This window comes from Sarcophilus harrisii, chromosome 6 (genome assembly GCF_902635505.1).
Source record: "Sarcophilus harrisii chromosome 6, mSarHar1.11, whole genome shotgun sequence".
NCBI lineage: Eukaryota > Metazoa > Chordata > Mammalia > Dasyuromorphia > Dasyuridae > Sarcophilus > Sarcophilus harrisii.
Genome location: NC_045431.1, coordinates 40,146,069 through 40,164,747, shown reverse-complemented (window position 1 = coordinate 40,164,747; position 18,679 = coordinate 40,146,069). Strand labels below are relative to the sequence as shown.

Sequence of the window (18,679 nt, the reverse complement as noted above, 5' to 3'; positions counted from 1 at the left end):
AATTAATCATCCTATAATCTTGTTGCCGTGTACAATGATCTCCTGGTCCTGCTCATTTCACTCAGCATCAGTTCATGTGAGTCTCTCCAGGCCTTTCTGACATCATCCTGCTGGTCATTTCTTATAGAACAATAATATTCCATAACACTCATATACTATAACTAACTCAGCCATTCTACCATTGATGGGCATCCACTCAGTTTCCAGTTTCTAGCTACCACAAAAAGGGCTGCCACAAACAATTTTGCACATGTGGGTCCCTTTCCCTTCTTTATGATCTCCCTAGATATAAGTCCAGTAGAAATATTGCTGGATCAAAGGGTATATATACAGAGTTAGATAGTCCTTTGGATATTGTTCCAAATTGCTCTCCAGAATAGTTGGATCCTTTCACAACTCCACCAATAATGTATCAGTGATCCAGTTTTCCCACATTCCCTCCAACATTTGCCATTATCTTTTCCTGTCATCCTAGCCAATTTGAGAGGTGTGTAGTGGTATCTCAGAGTTGTCTTAATTTGCACAGATGAATTTTGTTATTTTTTTCCTATCTCTGTGAAGTAATTTCTTGGGAGTTTGATTGGTATGGCACTCAATAAGTAGATTAATTTAGGTAGTATTGTCATTTTTATTATATTAGCTTGGCCTACTGATTAGCACTTGATATTTTTCCAAGAGATTAGATCTCACTTCATTTATGTGGAAAGTGTTTTGTAGTTTTGCTCATATAGTTCCTGACTTTCCCTTGGCAGGTAGATTCCCAAATATTTTATATCATCTACAGTCATTTTAAATGGAATTTGTCTTTGTATCTCTTGCTGCTGGACTTTGTTGATAACATATAAAAATGTTAATGATTTATGTGGATTTATTTTGTATCCTGAAACTTTGCTAAAGTGGTGGATTACTTCTAATAGTTTTTTAGTAGACTCTCTGGGGTTCTCTAAGTACACCATCATATCACCTGCAAAGAGAAATAATTTGGTTTCCTCATTACCTACATTGATTCCTTTAATCTCTTTTTCTTTGCTTATTGCCAAAGCTAGCTTTTCTAACACAATATTAGATAGAAGTGGTGATAGTGGGCAACCTCGTTTCACCCCTGATCTTATTGGGAATTCAGCAAGTTGTGTTCAGCACTGGATCCCTTGTTTGTAGTCTTTGATCAGTTGGAAATCATAGAAGTGGTTGGGGGGTTGCTAAAGGGCACAGTGTGGGTACCTAGAAAGACCACTAGCAAGGAAAGTTTGATAAGAACCTTTTTGGTTGTTTTGATGGAGTCCCAATAGCTGTGCTGCAAAAATGAAGGAGATTGATGAGCTATGTAGCTGTCCCTTGTTATCCTAGCCACTTGTGCTACTCAAGACTTTGGTCAAGGGGAGAATTGTGGACCAGGATATTGATGGACTTGGGCAGGTGGAAGGTAACCCTCCATACTCTCACAGCAACATCTGGGACTATTATAAGGAAAAGCAAACAGTTTAGGTTTCTGAAGGTGGGGAGGTCTGCCAAAAAAAGAAAAGAGGAGAAATGAAAGATGATAGAAGTATGCCAAAAATGTAGATCTCTTACTTTACAATTTTGTTTAGAACTTTTTAGTATATTTTGATTCTTGGTGAAGACCTGGGACAGTTGGAATTAATTTTGCCTTCCTCAGGTGGATTGTTTTGAGACCCAGGTGGGGACAAAGAGAAATATGAAAATCATATTTAGGAGCTCATGAAATCCCCGAGAACCTCCTTGCCAGCTATTTTTAATCTTCCCTGAAGTTTTTATTTATCTTTAGCTTCCTTTAAAAAAAAAAGAATGTTTTATTTAAAAATTATGTAATTTTAAAAATTATGTCTAGGTGGCACAGTGGATAGAGCACCAGCCCTGAAGTCAAGAGAACCTGAGTTCAAATCTGATCTCAGACACTTAACGTTTCCTCCCTGTGTCATGCTGGGCAAGTCACTTAACCCCAATTGCCCCAGCCCAAAAAATGTATTTAATATTTCCCCTCATTACATTTAAAACCGTTTTTGCATTTTTTTAAAATTTTTGAGTTACAGATTCTCTCTCTTATCCCTATTCCCAGCCCTCATTAGGAAAACCTATCTTTATCTTCCTAACAATTTGGAAGCAAGAATTTAATAGAACTTTATTTAAACTCTTGGTCTCGGAATGGTTGATTGTGCCAGTGTGCAATAATTTGACAGAGACAAAAAGAATGGATAACTGTTTTCCTTTTCGTATGATCTTGTTCATTTTGGGGCCTTAGAAACTGCCAACCCTTTCGATGAGGGAATTTAGGAAAGAGTGGGCCAGCAACTAAGCCTTGGTCTACGGGGAAGCTGTTTGCAGTATGGGAAAATCAGTAGTCAGAGAGCTGAGTTTGAAGTCTGGTTCTCTCAGTACTTACTTGTGGCGTTTTGGCCAAGCCACTGAGTCTTTTTAGGCCTCGATTTCTTTTTCTGCAAAGGGAACTGGACAATTTCAAAGGCTTTTTCCAAGTTCTATGAGTCCAATAGTTAGTGTGGAAAACCAAAGAAAATCAATCCCCTGCCTCACGTGTGAGCTGACAAACATCCTCCCCATGAGAGAAAAAGAAGAGGGAAGAGAAGAAAGAATTTAGCTGTTCCACACTGACCTGGGGAGCAGGTCCTCAGTAAACAATGAAGAGATCTGTAAATGCTGGCTATTGTTGTTTTTGTCAGCAAGCCCTGCTCAGCTCTGAGCAAGCCAGCCAGCCTAGGAATTGCAGACCTGGAAAAACAAAGTGCTTTTTTGATCCAATCAGTGGGTAAGTGATATTATGATAATAAAGAACTGAGGTACAAGGGACTAGCAGAAAGTGAGTAGGTGGAAGGAGACCCAGAGCACAGAAGAGATAAACTGGGACCTAAAGCTCTACCTGGCCATGACCCAGGAGAAAATGCTGGGTGCAACTGCCAGGCCCCATCCCAGCAGCCCTGGAGCAGAGGGAGCTGCAGCAAAACTCCCAGAATAAAAGATAACAAATACACTAGAATCCCTAGCTGATAAGAGCCCTTGGAGCTTCTCCAGGCCCGAAAAAGCCTTCTTTCCTTCCCTTTCTTTGTCTGAGAATCCTTCACCCTTTCTTGTCTATCTGCTTCCCGAGATAGCAAAGGCATCTCCCCCAATGAATCCCATAGAGTCCCTTTTGCACATCTCCTGTGGATGTATTTGCAGCTCCCTCTGACTCTCTACAAGGTCAACCTCCTTACTTGACTTAATACATTGAAATCAGTGGCAATATTCCTCTGCCACTTTTCTTTTAAATAATAGTAAAATCTTATCTCAGTGACTATAGTAAGAAACTTAGAGCTTAGAAAAGAACTCCATGAACAGGACCTCCAATACCCTTTCAGAATATGCCTTTTTTCTTTGTGACAAAGCACAGCTAGATGATAAAACAGCACAAGTAGACTTTTTTTTTTTCTGAAGCAATTGGGGTTAAGTGATTTGCCCAGGGTCATACAGCTAAGAAGTATTAAGTGTCTGAGGCCAGATCTGAACTCAGTTCCTTTCAGAGCTGGTGCTCTATCCACTGCACCACCTAGCTGCCCCTACAGAGAATCTGGCACAGAATTCATCATTTCTTAGTGTGCTCCCACTCTCTCTCTCCCCCGCTGAAACTTTTAAATATTAGACTCGGCAAATAAAAAAATCCTCAAGGATTAAAAGAATAAATTATTTGGGGGTTAGGTTCCTGAAATCAGCTCTGAGGAAGTGACCTAGAATATGGATAATTCAATAAGCAGAGATGGGAGTGGGAGTAGGAGTGGAGAGGAATGGATCTAGATGAGATCCGTGGTTTGGTCTCATCAGAGCTGACTTTTCTTCTGCTCACACAACATTGTCATCTCCCGAATCCCTTATAGTTCAGAAGACAACACGTTGGCAGCTGATACAAAATAGATTCCTGTTTTAGTTTACTTTGTGAATTTCTAACTTTCCCTCATTCGTTTCATTAGAACATTGATCTTTTGTTCACTTAACATTGTGGAATGAAATTGTTTAGCAGTCACTTGCATGTTACTCTCACTTTGCCTGCCAGCGATCCTGCTACCAAAGTGAAAGTTTCATTTTCCAGTAAAGATACACAGAAGTAGGGAAGGTATTTTAAAATGTCCTCACAATCAGAAACAAGATAACTGAAATACCAGCACCTTATAGAGACATATAAATAGAACAATTACTAAGAAGCTGGTTTTTTGACACAGGTGCTCTTAATTTCATTGCTTTATCTCTTTTAATTATTTAACATTTACCTCGAATATAGTGCTCTCTGTGTGAGTCTCTTTCTGTTTCTCCCCCCCCCCCCCGTGTCTATCTTTTTCTGTTTCTCTTTGTCTCTCTATCTCTGTCTCTGTATCTCTCTATCTTTGACTCTCTCTGTGCTTATATCTTTCTGTATCTCCATTTCTATCTTCTGTCTTTGTCTGTCTCTCTGTGTGTCTGTCTTTATTCCTGCCTCTTCTTCCCTCCCTCCCTCCCTCCCTCCCTCCCTTCCTCCTCCTCCTTCTTCTTCTACTTCTCTCTCTCTCTCTCTCTCTCTCTCTTTGTCTCTCTCTCTGTATCTCTCTGTCTCTGTCTCTGTCTCTGTCTTTGTCTCTCTCTCTCTCTGTCTCTGTCTCTGTCTCTGTCTCTGTCTCTCTCTGTCTCTGTCTTTGTGTCTCTCTGTCTCTATCTCTGTCTCTGTCTCTCTGTCTCTATCTCTGTCTCTGTCTCTCTCTTTGTCTCTCTCTCTCTCTCTCTCTCTCCCCTTTTCTGTCTCTCTCTCTCCCCCTTGTCTTTTTTGGTATCCCCAGAACCTGATACAAAGTAGGTACTTAATAAATATTGATTGATTAATTGATCGATTGGGTAACTTAGACAAGACATTTAAGTCCTCACTGACCCCTGGACAACTCTACAGGATTTTCCATTGCATGCTGTTTGCAGGTCTGCATTAGAGAAAGGAAGTTCCACAAGAGGAATTAAATATACTGAGGAAATCATAGCTCTGAAATAACAACAACCAAAAAACAAACAATCCAACCAATGATAAACACAAACAAAAGGTCACATACATAGACTGAACCAAGAGAGAATTCTTCATTTGTTTAAAAATAATGGGTTGTTATTTTCAAAGTACATGTAAAGAGTTTTCAACATTCACCCTTACAAAGCTTTGTGTTCCAATTTTTTCCTCTCCATCCCCCTCCCTTACCCCTCTAGACAACAGCTAATCCAATATATGTTAAATATGTGCAATTGAGAGAATTCTTCAAATGAAGGATAAAAAACAAAATTTGTGTGGTAATAGAAGCTTGCAGTTCCAAAAACATAGAAAAAGAAGTAGAATTGCAACACTGGGAGACTGAAATATTGGGGGCCTGGCTCATTAGCCTTTGTCCTAGTGACATATGTAATTTTACTAGGTCACCTAAATTTAAAAACTGCCGGAACACTGCCCTGGTACTCTATACCCTTTTCTCATGTGGACAGCTAGCCAATAGCTATGCAACTTCTCTATCCCAATCTCTATTCCTCACACACTGGCTCCAGAAACCTGAAGTTCCTCTACTTGTCATTTTAAAAAGATGTTATTAACATTTTAAAATATTTTTTACCCTACAACTATTTCCCAAAATATCCCTTCACACTGAACCCTCCTTTTTAACACAATAAATGAGTTTAAATAAGATCATATGGTGATCAACACTGATCAACTTGGCACTTTTCAACAGCGATGTGATTCAAGGAAGTTGCAATAAACTTGTGATGGAAAAAGCCATCTGAATTCAGAGACAGGACTATGGTGACTGAATATGAATCTTACCTGATGGCAGGGAAATGGACTAAATGATCAGCAAGTGAGAAGATATTTAGTCCATTTTCCTGCCATTAGATAATAAAGGCCCCAAATGATTTACTCAGTTAATAACCTATTCCTTAAAATATGAAAATTAAAAATTTCTGGAGGACATTTGAACAACTGCACCATTTTCCATATTCTAGTCTTTCAAGACATTAAATATTCTGGCTCTTGAACTCAACTGAAAAGAGACAGGCTGGAAAGAGAGAAAGCAATGGGGAAGCAAACAAATCTTTTAGAATATTTTTATGAATGTTTTGTTGAGTCACTGTCAATTAGTCCCTGAAAGTGACATCGTAAAGATAAACCAAGGACTAGTGTATTTAAAACCTGTGTAATTGGAACTCTTGGATCCTAATTGTTCTATTTTTATCTTTTTTGGGGGGAGGGAGAGAAGGGCTGTTGTTGTCTGTAAAATGGGAATAATAAGACCTCTCAGGATTGCCATGAGATTAAAATGTGAAACACTTTGCAAACCTAAGGTTCTGTATCAGTGTTGGCTAGTGTATTTACCAATATCTGGCGCTATGTCTTGCATACAATAAATGCTGATTAAATGTTTGTTATATCAATTGAAGCCTCTAACTTCCTCTTTTTAAACTTCTCTATAGTTTCTATTGTTCAGTTCAACTGACTCTGACTCTCCATAACCCCATTTGGAGTTTTCCTGGCAAGATTACTGAAGTGGTTTGTCATTTTCTTCTCCAGTTCATTTTACAGATGGGGAAACTGAGGCAAAGAGATTAAATGACTTGCTCAAGGTCACACACCTAGTAAGTGTCTGAGGTTTGATTTGGACTCAGGAAGATGAGTCTTCAGGTCCAGCACTCTGTGCATTGAGCCACCTAGCCACCCTTTTTTTTTTTCTAATTACTCTAGACACTGCTATATTTACTCTTCATTTTCCGCATGTTTTTGTTCCTAGCTACCACTTTTTGCTGTAATGCTTTCTACTGTCTCTCTTGCTGCTCCTAGCTTGCTCATTTATTTAACGGTTTGCCTTTTGTCCAAGAATTACCCAAATCCTTCAAAACTAGAAAAAAAAAAAAAAAACAACTCTGGAAAGTTTTGTCTGTCATTGTGAACTTTATTGCCACTTGGGAAACTGTAGAGGACCACAGATGGGGGGGAACACTTGGTGAGGTATAAGACCCTTCAGTCCAGAGGGAACCTGCCGACAATGTCTGGCTTGCCTCCCCATCTTCCCTAAGGGTTCTCAGCCTTCCTGAGAAGTCAGGGGTATGTGACAACCTGTGTTCTACTTGAAGCAGAGATACTTGCAGTAAAAAGGCATTTACATAATAATAGCAGGGTGCTTATAGTTAGCACATGCTCAGTGTGCTGTGGTGATGTAATTGTACTATAGTTGGCACATGTTCAGTGTTCTGTAGTGATATAATTGTATTAAGGTATTTAATTTCCTCTTTCACTCCTTCCTCCTCTTTCTCCTCCCTTTCTCTCTCCCTCTCCTTCTCTCTCTCCCTCTCGCTCTTCTTCTCCTTCTTCTTGTTCTACTCTTTCTTCCTCTCCCTCTTCTCCTTCCTCCTCCTCCTTCTCCTCCTCTTTTTGCTCCTCCTCCTCTTTATTCTTTGCATATTACAATTGGAAATTTTCACACTCAATATTTTGTATTTCTTTACCAATCTTGGAGCTGAGTATTTTGTTTCAGTCAATTAGATGTGGCTGCCTGGAAATTGCCAGTGAGTGACTTTGAATATGGTATCTGACATTGTCTGATAGTTCTCACTAATAGTGATCTAATATTTATTTTTGACTTACGTTCTATGATTTTTAATAAAGTCTTTGACAATCTGCATCTTATCAGTAACATTTATTGAATCCTATACATCTTTGTGCTTAACCAACTAAAAACTGCTATCTTCATAGTAATGGATTTGAATCTTTAACATTCTAACCACCTATGTGTGATAACTTTCCACTCAATCGCTAACAACCATGCCAGAAGTTTTTTAGGCTGAAATGGGTGACTCTTAAGTCAGGCAATGACAGTCTTCTGTCCATCTATAATTTTAGCATAAAGAGTACAGAAGCTATTGGAATAATGATCTTTCATATGAGGTACTTAATTCATTGTCACAGGTTCCCTCTATGCCTTCAGAACTCCACCAATGTCCTCAGGTTGGGGGGGGGGGTGTCTCTTACTTCTTTCTATATGTAATCAAACTTAAATGAAACTTTATTTCTTGGATCTAAAAATCCGCCTTTATCCAGGTCATCATGTTCTGTAATCAAAACCTGACCATTCTTTTATCTTCACTGGAGTTAACCAATTCATATTATACTGGGTAGATGCACATTAAACACTTCATTAAATTCTCTTGGGGAGCATGATTGATAAACTTGGCAGCTATCCATACCTTCTCTTCATCAGAAATTAATCCTGGAATTTGATTGTCTTGAGCTGCTTTCCATAACTCTTCTTCTGAGTAACATTTGTTCAGACCCTTTGACCTCTTCTTTAATGAGGAATTATATTGGTCTTATATATGTCTATTAGTTATCTATGTATCTTGGATATCAAACTCTTTTTGGAGAGATTTGATACAAGATTTTTTTCTGATTCAACTTCTTCCCATCTTATTCGAGATTCCTTAATTTTGTTTGTGCAGATTTTCAATTTTATGTAATCAAAACAATTTTTAAAAATCTTTTGAAGCTGCTCTCTCTCCTTTGTTTGCTTAAGAATACATCTACCCAAAGCTCTGAAAGTTATGTGATGTATTTCTTAATTTTTTATGATATGGTCTTTAATAGTCAGGTCATGAATTCATTTTGAATTTATTTTGGAGTCTGGTGTGAAATGTTAGTATAAGCCTAATTTCTGCCCAATTGTTTTCCAGTTTTCCCAGTAATTCTTAATTATGGAGTTCTTTCTTTTTTGCAGAGGTAATTGGGGTTAAGTGACTTGCCTTGGGTCACACAGCTAGGAAGTGTTAAGTGTCTGAGGTCAAATTTGAACTCAGGTCCTCCTGACTTAAGGCCTGGTGCTCTATCCTGCCCCTATGGAGTTCTTTTCTAAGTTATTTATGGAATTTACTGAATACTGAGTTATTGGGTTCAATTAATTTTTTCCTGATTCATCCTTGTTGAGTCTGTCCCATTGATGTACTCTAATTTTTTTAAAAAAACAAAATCAAATGCTTTTGATGATTACTGTATGATGATGTACTCTGAGGTTTGGGAGTGCTATTGTTCCTTCATTCCTACCTTTGTATTTATTATTTACCTTGCTATGGGAAATCTGTAGTTTCTCCGAATGAATTTTAATTCTTTTTATTAAGTTCTGTAAAGTACCCCTTTGATAGTTTCATTAGTATAATAATATCTACCTTTTATTTATTATTTCCCTTGCTTTGGGAGATCTTTAATTTCTCCAGATGAATTTGAATTATTTTATTAAGTTCCATAAACTATCCCTTTGATAGTTTGATCAATAAAACCATAAATTAACTTTGGTAGTACCAGAAAAAAATAGTATTAGAAAAAACTGCCACTCCTTCCAAATGATCCTAGTAATATAAGGATTCTAATAATGTATTTGTATTCCTACTCTTGGAGGGCATTTACTCTCAATTAGATTGAGTTAAATCCCTATCCTTCTGTTGGTAAACAAAGCCAGCTTGAGCCAGATTAACTACCAAAGTGGCTTTTGATGTCCTTGTGTTCCCCATTGGGATTCATGACATGAATGTCATGTGGTCAGAATGAAGTGGGTTTTTTTCCTGGAATTGCTAAGAGTGGCTGCCATCTCATGACCTGACCTTAGGACCCGTACCTCCTCTTCCTTTTTTCTTAAGAAGAACTTTGTTCCTTTAACTGTCTTGATAAGACACCCCACCCCCTCACCCCCTGGATATTTTTTTACCCTATTATCTGAATCAAAGATATCTTATTCCTCCACTTATGAGTTTCAGTTATTTCAGAACTTGACAGGAATATTGTCATTTTTTATTTTATTTATGGCAAGGCCCAATCATGAGCATTGAATACCCTCCCAATTATTTAAAATCTTTTTTTTTAAAGAAGCATTTTAATTGAAGCCATACAAGTATTTCTTGTGTTTTGATAGATCACCTCTCAATATTTCATGAATTTTACAGTTCTCTTGATGAGATTCCTCTATTATTATTGCCTCTTGGATGTTATTATTATGCAGATATGCTGATTTTCATAGGTTAATATAGTATCCCAAGACTTTATGGAAGTTATCGTCTCAATATCTTTATTGATTCCCTAAGATTTTCTAAAGCAATATAATAATGTGGCATCTAAGTATTTGATTTGGATTCAAAAGTCTTCTCTACCACTTATGCCTCTGATTTTGAACAAATCACTTTTCTTCTCTGGGACTCAGTTTCCTTATCTGTAATAGAATGATGAGGAGAAAACTTTTTTTCATTTAATATTTTATTTTTTTCCGATTATATATAAATATGGTTTTCAGCATTCACTTTTTTTTGTTGGTGGTGTTGTTGCTAAGGCAACTGTGGTTAAGTGACTTGCCCAGGGTCACACACCTAGGAAATATTAAGTGTCTGAGGTTAGATGAACTCAGGTCCTCCTGACTTCAGGACTGGTGCTCTATCCATTGCACCACCTGGCTGCTCCCATCCCTCCAATCTTTAAAAAAAAAAAAATCCATCAATTAAGATTTAATCTCTCCTTATCTGGATGCCTCTCTGATGAAAACCCCCCACAAAGCCCGGAGGCTGTCTCCGAGGCTGATTTCAGACTAAGGTGCTCAGGGACAGCTCCCTAAGAAAGCTCAGCCATGCAGCCGGACGGAGCCTTGCAGACCTCCCATCGCCGCCTCCTCCCACCCCTTCTGGGCCCAATCACGTCCCACGTGGAATCGGCTCGGGGCTCAGGTAGAGCTGGGACTCCGCCTCTCTCCCCATCTCTCCCCTCCCTCCCACGGCGCTTCCTCCCCCATCCCACGGGCTCGGCGTTCTCTATGACGTAGAGGGGGGGCCCTTCAAGTCCAGAAGGGGCGCGGGGAAGGCGGGTGGAGTGGGGAGGGGCCGGAGTCTATAAGGAACCACCTTCGTAGGGCCGGAGACTTGGTGAGCCGACGCCCCCACCTCCAAGTTTTTCTGAAAGTGCTGAAGGTTTTCTTGGGGAGCGGGAGAGCGCGCCCAGCCTGAGAAGATGAAGCGGTTTTTCGTGGTGGTCCCACTGTTGGTGATGCTTCTGGCCGAGAACTTTACAGGTAGAGATACAGTTGGGGCGCCCGGGGCCCCCTTTCTCCTGTTCCCCTCTTCTCCTCGGCAGAGAGGGGAGGGGAGAATCACGTTTAAAGGATTTCCAGTTACTGCCCACCTGTGGGGAAAAGGGACCGGTAGGGGCTGGGCAGGGTGATTAGGTGGGGGAAAGGGGAAAAAGTCTTGCTCTTGGATGGGGATTCTCTTAGATCCACCAAGCAGTTGGAGTAAATCTCTGCCCTAATCCCAATATCCTGGGGCTCTGTGGCATCTGTTGTCTTTAGGAGGGATTCAGTAAAAAGTTTGCCAGCGCCATTTAATCTGTCATTTCCAGGACAACTTCCCTTCATTAAAGCTAACCCTCAAACCCTTAAATTGCAGAGATAGGGAACATTGGAATTGGTTGGGGAAGTTTAAGCAACTTGCACTGATGAAATCAGAGGTCCGATCCCACCCCAGCTCATGGCGTGTGAGGGAACCTTCTCTGTTACTTTCGGGACAATGACCAGGGTCTTGCCTGGTGAGAAAAAGATTTCAGGAGCTAAGCTTTTGGTTAAGATTTCTTCACCTTCAAGTCCCTTAAATTCTCTTTTTTTTCTGTCTCTTGTTTAATGTAGTCATCTGATCTTTCTCTGTTATCTAGAGAATCTAGGAAAATGGAGATTTTTCTCAATAAAAATCAGTTGTGTATTTAACAACAACAACAACAAAAAATGATCCTACCATCTGGGGCTGAATTCTCAGTACTTGAAGGTGAGGAACATATTCAATAAGGCACTTTGGGACTTCTATAATATTTCCAACAATTGGACATCCATTCTTTTCTAGAATGATTTCATTAAGAAAAACTCACTCTTTAATCCAGCAAGCAATTCCATTTGAGAGTTATTGTGAGAAAAATTTTCCTTTCATTAAGCCTAAATTTTCCTCTCTGCCCCTTCACTCAAGACCTAGGAGTCTGCCGTCTGACATGAAGCTCTATAGGTCTAATAATCCTCCTCCAATGTGATAGTCCGGTGAATACAGACATTATGTCCCTTTTGTGTCTTCTCTTCTTCAGGCTAAAGATCTCAAGTTCCTTTAACTAAACTTCATGTACCTGATCTTTGAGACTTTCCCTGATCTTGAGATTTTCCTCTGAATGCTTTTCATTTTATTAGTGTCTTTTATAAAATGTGGCATCCTCTAGATAACATTTTAGATGTGATCTGACCAGGACATTTAGTGCCTACTTTGTGCATTATTATCACTGCCTTAATCCTAAGAGACACTATATCTCTCTTCAGTTCCCTAAACTTTCATGACAATTTTTTTATTATTCTAATATTTTGTTTTTTCAAATACATACAAAGATAGTTCTCAACATTCACCTTTGCAAAACCTTTTGTTCCAAAATTTTCTCCCTCTCTCACCCCTCCCCACTCCCCTTTCCCAAGATAGGAAGCAATCCGATATAGGTTAAACATGTGCAATTCTTCTAAACATATTTCCATATTCAGCATGCTGAGCTTACATGAATTTTTCTGGCTGCCATGTCACATTTGATTCTTGATCAAGTTTGAAGTCCACTAAAACCCTGAACTCTTTTTTCCAAATGGAACAGCTGCTGTCTAGCCAGGCCTTCCCTAACTTGTCCTTGACAGCTTGACAAGTTAAGCTTAGGCTAACTTGTGTCATTATGTACTGAGTGTCAGTACATATTCTTTTCTTTTTTTATTATAGCTTTTTATTTACAAGACATATGAATGGGTAATTTTTTAGCATTGACAAAACCTTTTGTTCCAACTTTTCCCCTCCTTCTCCCTACCCCTTCCCCCAGATGGCAGGTTGACCATGACATGTTAAATATGTTCAAGTAAAAGTTCAATAAAATATAAGTACATATTATTTTCTCAGTTTTCTTAAAAATATTAATTTATTCATGTCACACAATAGGATTTATTGAATCTAAAGCTGGAAGAGAACTTAAAAATCATTTTGTTCAGTTATTTCTGTCATGTCTGATTTCATGACATTTCACAGGGTTTTCTTGACAAAGATACTGGAATGGTTTGCCATATCTTTCTCCAGTTCATTTTGCAGAAGAAAAAATGAAGGCAAATAGGGTTAAGGGACTGCCAGGGCCACAGAGCTGGTAAGTTTCCAAGGGTTGTCAAACACAAAATGTAGAATTAAAAGGAATATGGGCCAGACAAGACTTCAAAGAGCCTCTGGCAGGGCATAGAGTTTGAGTAAAATTGGGAAAATTTGATTATCTGGCTTTCAATTCAAAGCTGAGGAGAATAGGAATATTACTACCTTTAGCATAAATAATCCCCACGTTTAATTTTACTCTGGAGCTTGAAACTCTGCTAAACTAAGACTGTTAAATGCAGAGAGAGAATGATGAACAATAGAAATAAATGGTTTCCCTGACCAACTTCCCAGAAAGAGTGAAAGAGGAACTAATTTTCATCCAAGGCTGGTTTTGGAGGGGGTAATAAGAGGGGCTTTAGAAAAACAGATGAGACCTGAATAAACCTGAAAATGAAAGCACTGGTGAAAGATTATTTGATAATGACTTATTTAAGAAGTGTTTATGAAACAATGTTTTTTGATTTCTTTTAGTGACTTCATCCTATGATGATCCTGATAATCCTGATACCTCTTCAATAATAACAGTAAGTGGGAAATGACTTTTCTTGTTTCTATGTATGCTAAAGAAAAAAATCACAATATTGGACTTGAATTTCATTAGGCTTCTAGATTTAGGTTTGGCCAAAAGCAATGAAGCTCTTGCTTTCCTTTCAGAATCTACTGTCTTACCAGGAAAGATAAAAGTATAGAGGAACATATGTAAAAGAAGTAAATTTTGAGGGTCTAAGGAATGATTTTATTTTCTCAATATTCTTGAAAACATATTCATGTATTCATGTCACACAATAGGATTTATTGCATCTAAAGCCAGAAGAGAACTTAGAAATCATTTTGTTCAATTATTTCAGTCGTATCTGATTTCATGACATTTTATGGAGTTTTTTTTTTTTTTTGACCAAGATATTGGAGTGGTTTGTCACGTCTTTCTCCAGCTCATTTTACAGAGGAGGAAATGGAGGCAAACAGGGTTAAGGGACTGTCAGGGCCACAGAGCTGGTAAGATCCTAAAGCTGCCTTTGTCCTCCGGTTCTCCTGATTCCAGGACTGGTGCTCTTTACATCATAGTGCCACCCAGCCACTCCCCCAGCCTCATTTTAAAAATAAATTTTATTTTCTTTTCAGATTCATATTCTCTCTCTCCCATCTTTCCATCCCTCCCCCATTGAAAAAGGTAGAAAAATAAAACTCATTACAAATACACATAGTCATTAAATTTTAAATTTAAATTAAATTACTTTCTGTCTTAGGGAGGGGAGGGTGAAAAAAGAAAGGAGAAAAATTTGGAGCACAAAGTCTTAGAAAAATGAATATTGTAAACTATCTTTACATGTATTTGGTGAAATAAAATACTATTTAGTTGGAAAAAACCAACAAAATTCCCCCAAAATCAAATATATACAATCAAGCAAAACAAATTTTAGCATTGGCCATATCCAAAACCAAAACAAAACACAGGCTTTAAATTGTACTTGTGGGGCCATCAAAACTCTCTGAAAGTGGGTATCATGTTTCATCATGATTTCCCTGTAATTAATTTGTCATGGTATTGATTAGAATTTCTAAGCCTTTCAAAATTACTTGTCTTTACAATATTGGTGATACAAACTCTTCTCTTTTCCTTATACTTTATATCAGTTTATACAAGTCTTTCCAGACTTCTGAAACCAAGCCCCTTCATTATTTCTTACATCATTTCCCAATTGATGGACACATATTCAGTTCCCAATTTTTTGCTACCACAAAAGAAGCTTTATATGTATGAGTCCTTTTCCTCTCTGATTTCTTTGGGATATAGACCAAGTAATAGTGTCTTTGGGTCAAAGTATATGTACAATTTAATAGTTTTTTGGGCATAGTTCCAAAGTGCTCTGGCCAGATTGATACACAGTTCCCCCAATAATGTATTAATGTAGCTATTTTCTGATAGGCCCTCTAGAATTTGTAATTTTATTTATTTTTTGCTATCCTTGCAACCTGATAGATATGAAATGCTACTTCAGAATTGCTTTAAATTGCACTCCTCTAATTCTTAATGATTTAAGACATTTAAATATAAAAATATCTATACAATAAATATAAATTAATATGTAATATAGTAAATATAATTAAATATGTATTAAATATAAATAAAAATTAAATATAAAATATCAATATAAAATAAAAATAAAAAATATCACTTGGGGAATGGCTTTATTTCTTATATATTTGAATCAGTTTCTTCTTTATTTTAGAAATGATACCCTTATTAGGGAAACTTACAAAGCTGTTTTTCCCTTAATTTATCTCATCTAATTTTAGCTGAATTCATTTTTTTCTTGTGCAAAACCTTTTTAACTTTATATAATCAAAATTTTCCACTTTACTTCCTCTGATCCTTTCTATCTCTTATTTGGTCATGAACTCTTTTCCTCTCCATAACTGACAAGTAAATCACTGCAGAATGTTATTAAAAGGAATTGGTTGGGAGCAGCTAGGTGGTACTGTAGTGATTAGGATCCTGGACCTGGAGCTAGAAGGACTTGGATTGAGTCTGGCTCTCTCACTTGACACAAATTACTTAACCCCATTTGCCTCAACCCCCCACCCCCAAAATTTAGTCACCTTTTACTGACTATACCAGGAGTCAAGCAAAGTTGTACAATCTAATGGATTCCTATAGCTTTCTTTCTATTTTCTGTTGTTAGAAAAAAAATTACAGTGACAACCTGTTGAATCATACGATCTTATATAAAATATGATTCTGACTCTATTCTCTCTAGACAAATTTTAAGGCTTGAAGATGACTTATTATAAAGGTGTACTTACTTTCTGATTAAGTAGTAAAGATTCAGGTAATTTAAAAAAAAGACATATCCATATAAATATTAAAAATAAGGAATATCCTATGATATTGTACTATTTGAAAAAATATATTCCAAGCTTTTCACTAATTTTCTCCTTTCTTAGCCGAACTGCAAATCGTATGGCATTCCAGGATGTCCAAGAGATTTATCTCCTGTATGTGGAACAGACTCCTTAACCTACGCCAATGAATGTACACTTTGTCAGAAAAATAGGTAATGTATGACTTCAATGGACCCCTCAAATTCATTCTCTAACCCTATTAGCTTTGTGATCACTTAGAGAATAAGAGGGTCAGCGAGGTGCTTCAGTGGACAGAGGACTGAATTCAGGAGAACCCGAGTTCAAATTCAGACTCTGATACAACACTTACTAGAGTGTGTGACTCTGGGCAAGTGACTTAACTCCAATTGCCTGGCAAAGAAAAAAGGAGATTAAGGCCTATTATTAATTAAAGGAATCAGATGTTGAGTGGTTCTTAGGAATCAGAGTTTGAAAGAATGGCTATGATTCGGTTGATGTTACTCTGCTGTCTTAAGCTAATGAAGGACAAAAATTAAGATATTCAGATCACAGGGTTTAGAAATGGAAGAGAGCTTCTAGTCTAAACATTTTGTCTTAAGTTTATAGGGATAATTTGAGAGGGTGAAAAAATGGTCAATCTTTTCTATTCATCCCCTAACATTAAGCAGTAAATGTTCTTTAAATTTTAAAAATTAAAATACATTTATTTTTCCTCCTTCATTTCCTTCACTCATTGTACAAGAAAAACAAAACTTTTATATCAAATATGCATATTTGCATATGTATGTTGCATATGCAACAATTTCTGTTCCTATGGGCTTCATAATAGTGTATACAAGTCCAATGATAGTTAAAATTTGTATAATTCTTTAAGGTTTGCAAAATGGTGAACACATCTTATCTCACTTGACTCACAGTATCCCTGCAAAATAAATGATAATAGCATATTCTATTTAGCTTATTGGGAACTAGGTCTCAGAGATTAAATGTCTCTTCCTGCTTTTCATGGTTAATCAACAGCTTGAGTCAACATTCAAACCTAGGTTGTTATGCCAGACTTTTTACACAGCATGAAAACTATATGTTTATTTGGCTCACTGTACTTCAGCGTACTTAGTGTTCTTGATGAAATGAGCTAGCCACTCACAAGTCCTGCTTTAAAAACCATATATTCTGAGTGGTTTGGATTGGATCGAGCCAAAGTTTTCACATGCTCCTCTCCATGCACATCCCCAGTCACGCCATCCTCCACAGAGGGACGTTATGGAGATGGCAAGATGCTCCTTGCTGACATAGACATTACACTTTTTCCCTTCTCCCACAGTACATGATTTTCCCAGAATTGAACGAATACTCTCCTCAGAATATATTACATAGCTTGCAAAGATATTAAAAAAAAGGTTGGGTGAAAGAGGCATTTTGTTTTATTTCATTTTGAGATAGGGTAAACCATGATTGAGATCCTCTATTCTGTTTGCAGGGAGGAAGGCAAAGACATTAAAATCAAATGGAGGGGACGTTGCTGATGGGTCAACAGAAGAAACTACAGCTGAGAGAAAATACTTTAAAATGGGAGTATCACCTGCAATTTCAGCTATTTCTTTTCAAGTTTCATAAATTTCCTTGCTTCCTAAAGTGCTTCCCAGAAGATTTATTACTAAGATCTAATTCAGAGAGAAGATATGGGAAGGAACTGAAAGGCTTAGACATATGGCTTTTAAAAACCTCCATTTTTTTTTTCTTTTGCTGGGTCTCTCTTCTGCAGTCTTAGTTAAGATCTTATGGTTTTTGTATTGTCTCCAAGCCTAAATAAAACCAGATTTAGTTCTACTGCAATATGAGAACATTACTGCCCTCTCTGCAATATGCTGACTGCCTTGTTTCACTTGCTGCATTCCCTTCCAAGTGAAAAGGTAGATGTTACTGGTCAGGAACAGTCATCTGTTCAAGACAAAATGGGAAGTTCTTCCATAATTTTGTGCCATTTTGGTCTAAAAGTGCCATCACCTCAGCAAATCGTACTCTATTTACTTTGATTTTTAAATCAAGTAGTTTGTCTATGTCCTTTGCAGAGACTTCATACAGAGTTTTGATGATGATGAGTAATCTGAATGCGCACTGCTCTGTGGATTCCCTCATTTTGAAAGAGATAACTTTTTAAAAGTGTTTTAAAAATAATAGCTTTTTATTTTCAAAATATATGCAAAGATAGTTTTCAATATTCACTCTTGCAAAACCTTGTATTCCAGATTTCTTCTCCCTGCCTCCCCCCACCCCACACCTTCCCCTAGACATCAAGTAATCCAATATAGTGTAAACATGTACAATTCTTCTATGCATATTTCCACAATTATCATGCTGCACAAGAAAAATCAGATCAAAAAGGAAAAAAATGAGAAAGAAAACAACAAACAACAAAAAAAAGGTGAAAATGCTATGTTGTGATCTGCACTCAGTCCCCACAGTCCTCTCTCTGAGTGCAGATGGCTCCCTCCATCACAAGACCATTGGAACTGTCCTGAATCATCTCATTATTGAAAAAAGCCATGTCAGAGTTATCATCACATAATCTTCTTGTTGCCATGTATAATGA

General features: G+C 37.5%; 1 protein-coding gene and 1 pseudogene across 1 annotated transcript; one reads left to right on the top strand and one right to left on the bottom strand.

Moving 5' to 3' along the window:
* Positions 1–7,536: 7,536 nt before the first annotated feature.
* On the bottom strand, positions 7,537–9,555 carry LOC111721549 (annotated as a pseudogene).
* A 1,278-nt stretch (positions 9,556–10,833) lies between these two features.
* SPINK2 (serine peptidase inhibitor Kazal type 2) lies at positions 10,834–17,922 on the top strand. Its single transcript, XM_003774529.4, has 4 exons — positions 10,834–11,093; positions 13,693–13,745; positions 16,168–16,277; positions 17,567–17,922. The coding sequence occupies exons 1-4, from the start codon at positions 11,033–11,035 to the stop codon at positions 17,610–17,612; spliced, it is 270 nt and encodes an 89-aa protein (XP_003774577.1). The 5' UTR covers positions 10,834–11,032; the 3' UTR covers positions 17,613–17,922.
* Positions 17,923–18,679: the final 757 nt, after the last annotated feature.

Bases quoted from the DNA above. Each gene is read 5' to 3' on its own strand.
- SPINK2 (XM_003774529.4), top strand. From the start codon at position 11,033: ATGAAGCGGTTTTTCGTGGTGGTCCCACTGTTGGTGATGCTTCTGGCC. The intron at 11,094-13,692 runs GTAGAGATACAG...GATTTCTTTTAG, and splicing joins TCTGGCCGAGAACTTTACAG to TGACTTCATCCTATGATGAT. The intron at 13,746-16,167 runs GTAAGTGGGAAA...CTCCTTTCTTAG, and splicing joins ATACCTCTTCAATAATAACA to CCGAACTGCAAATCGTATGG.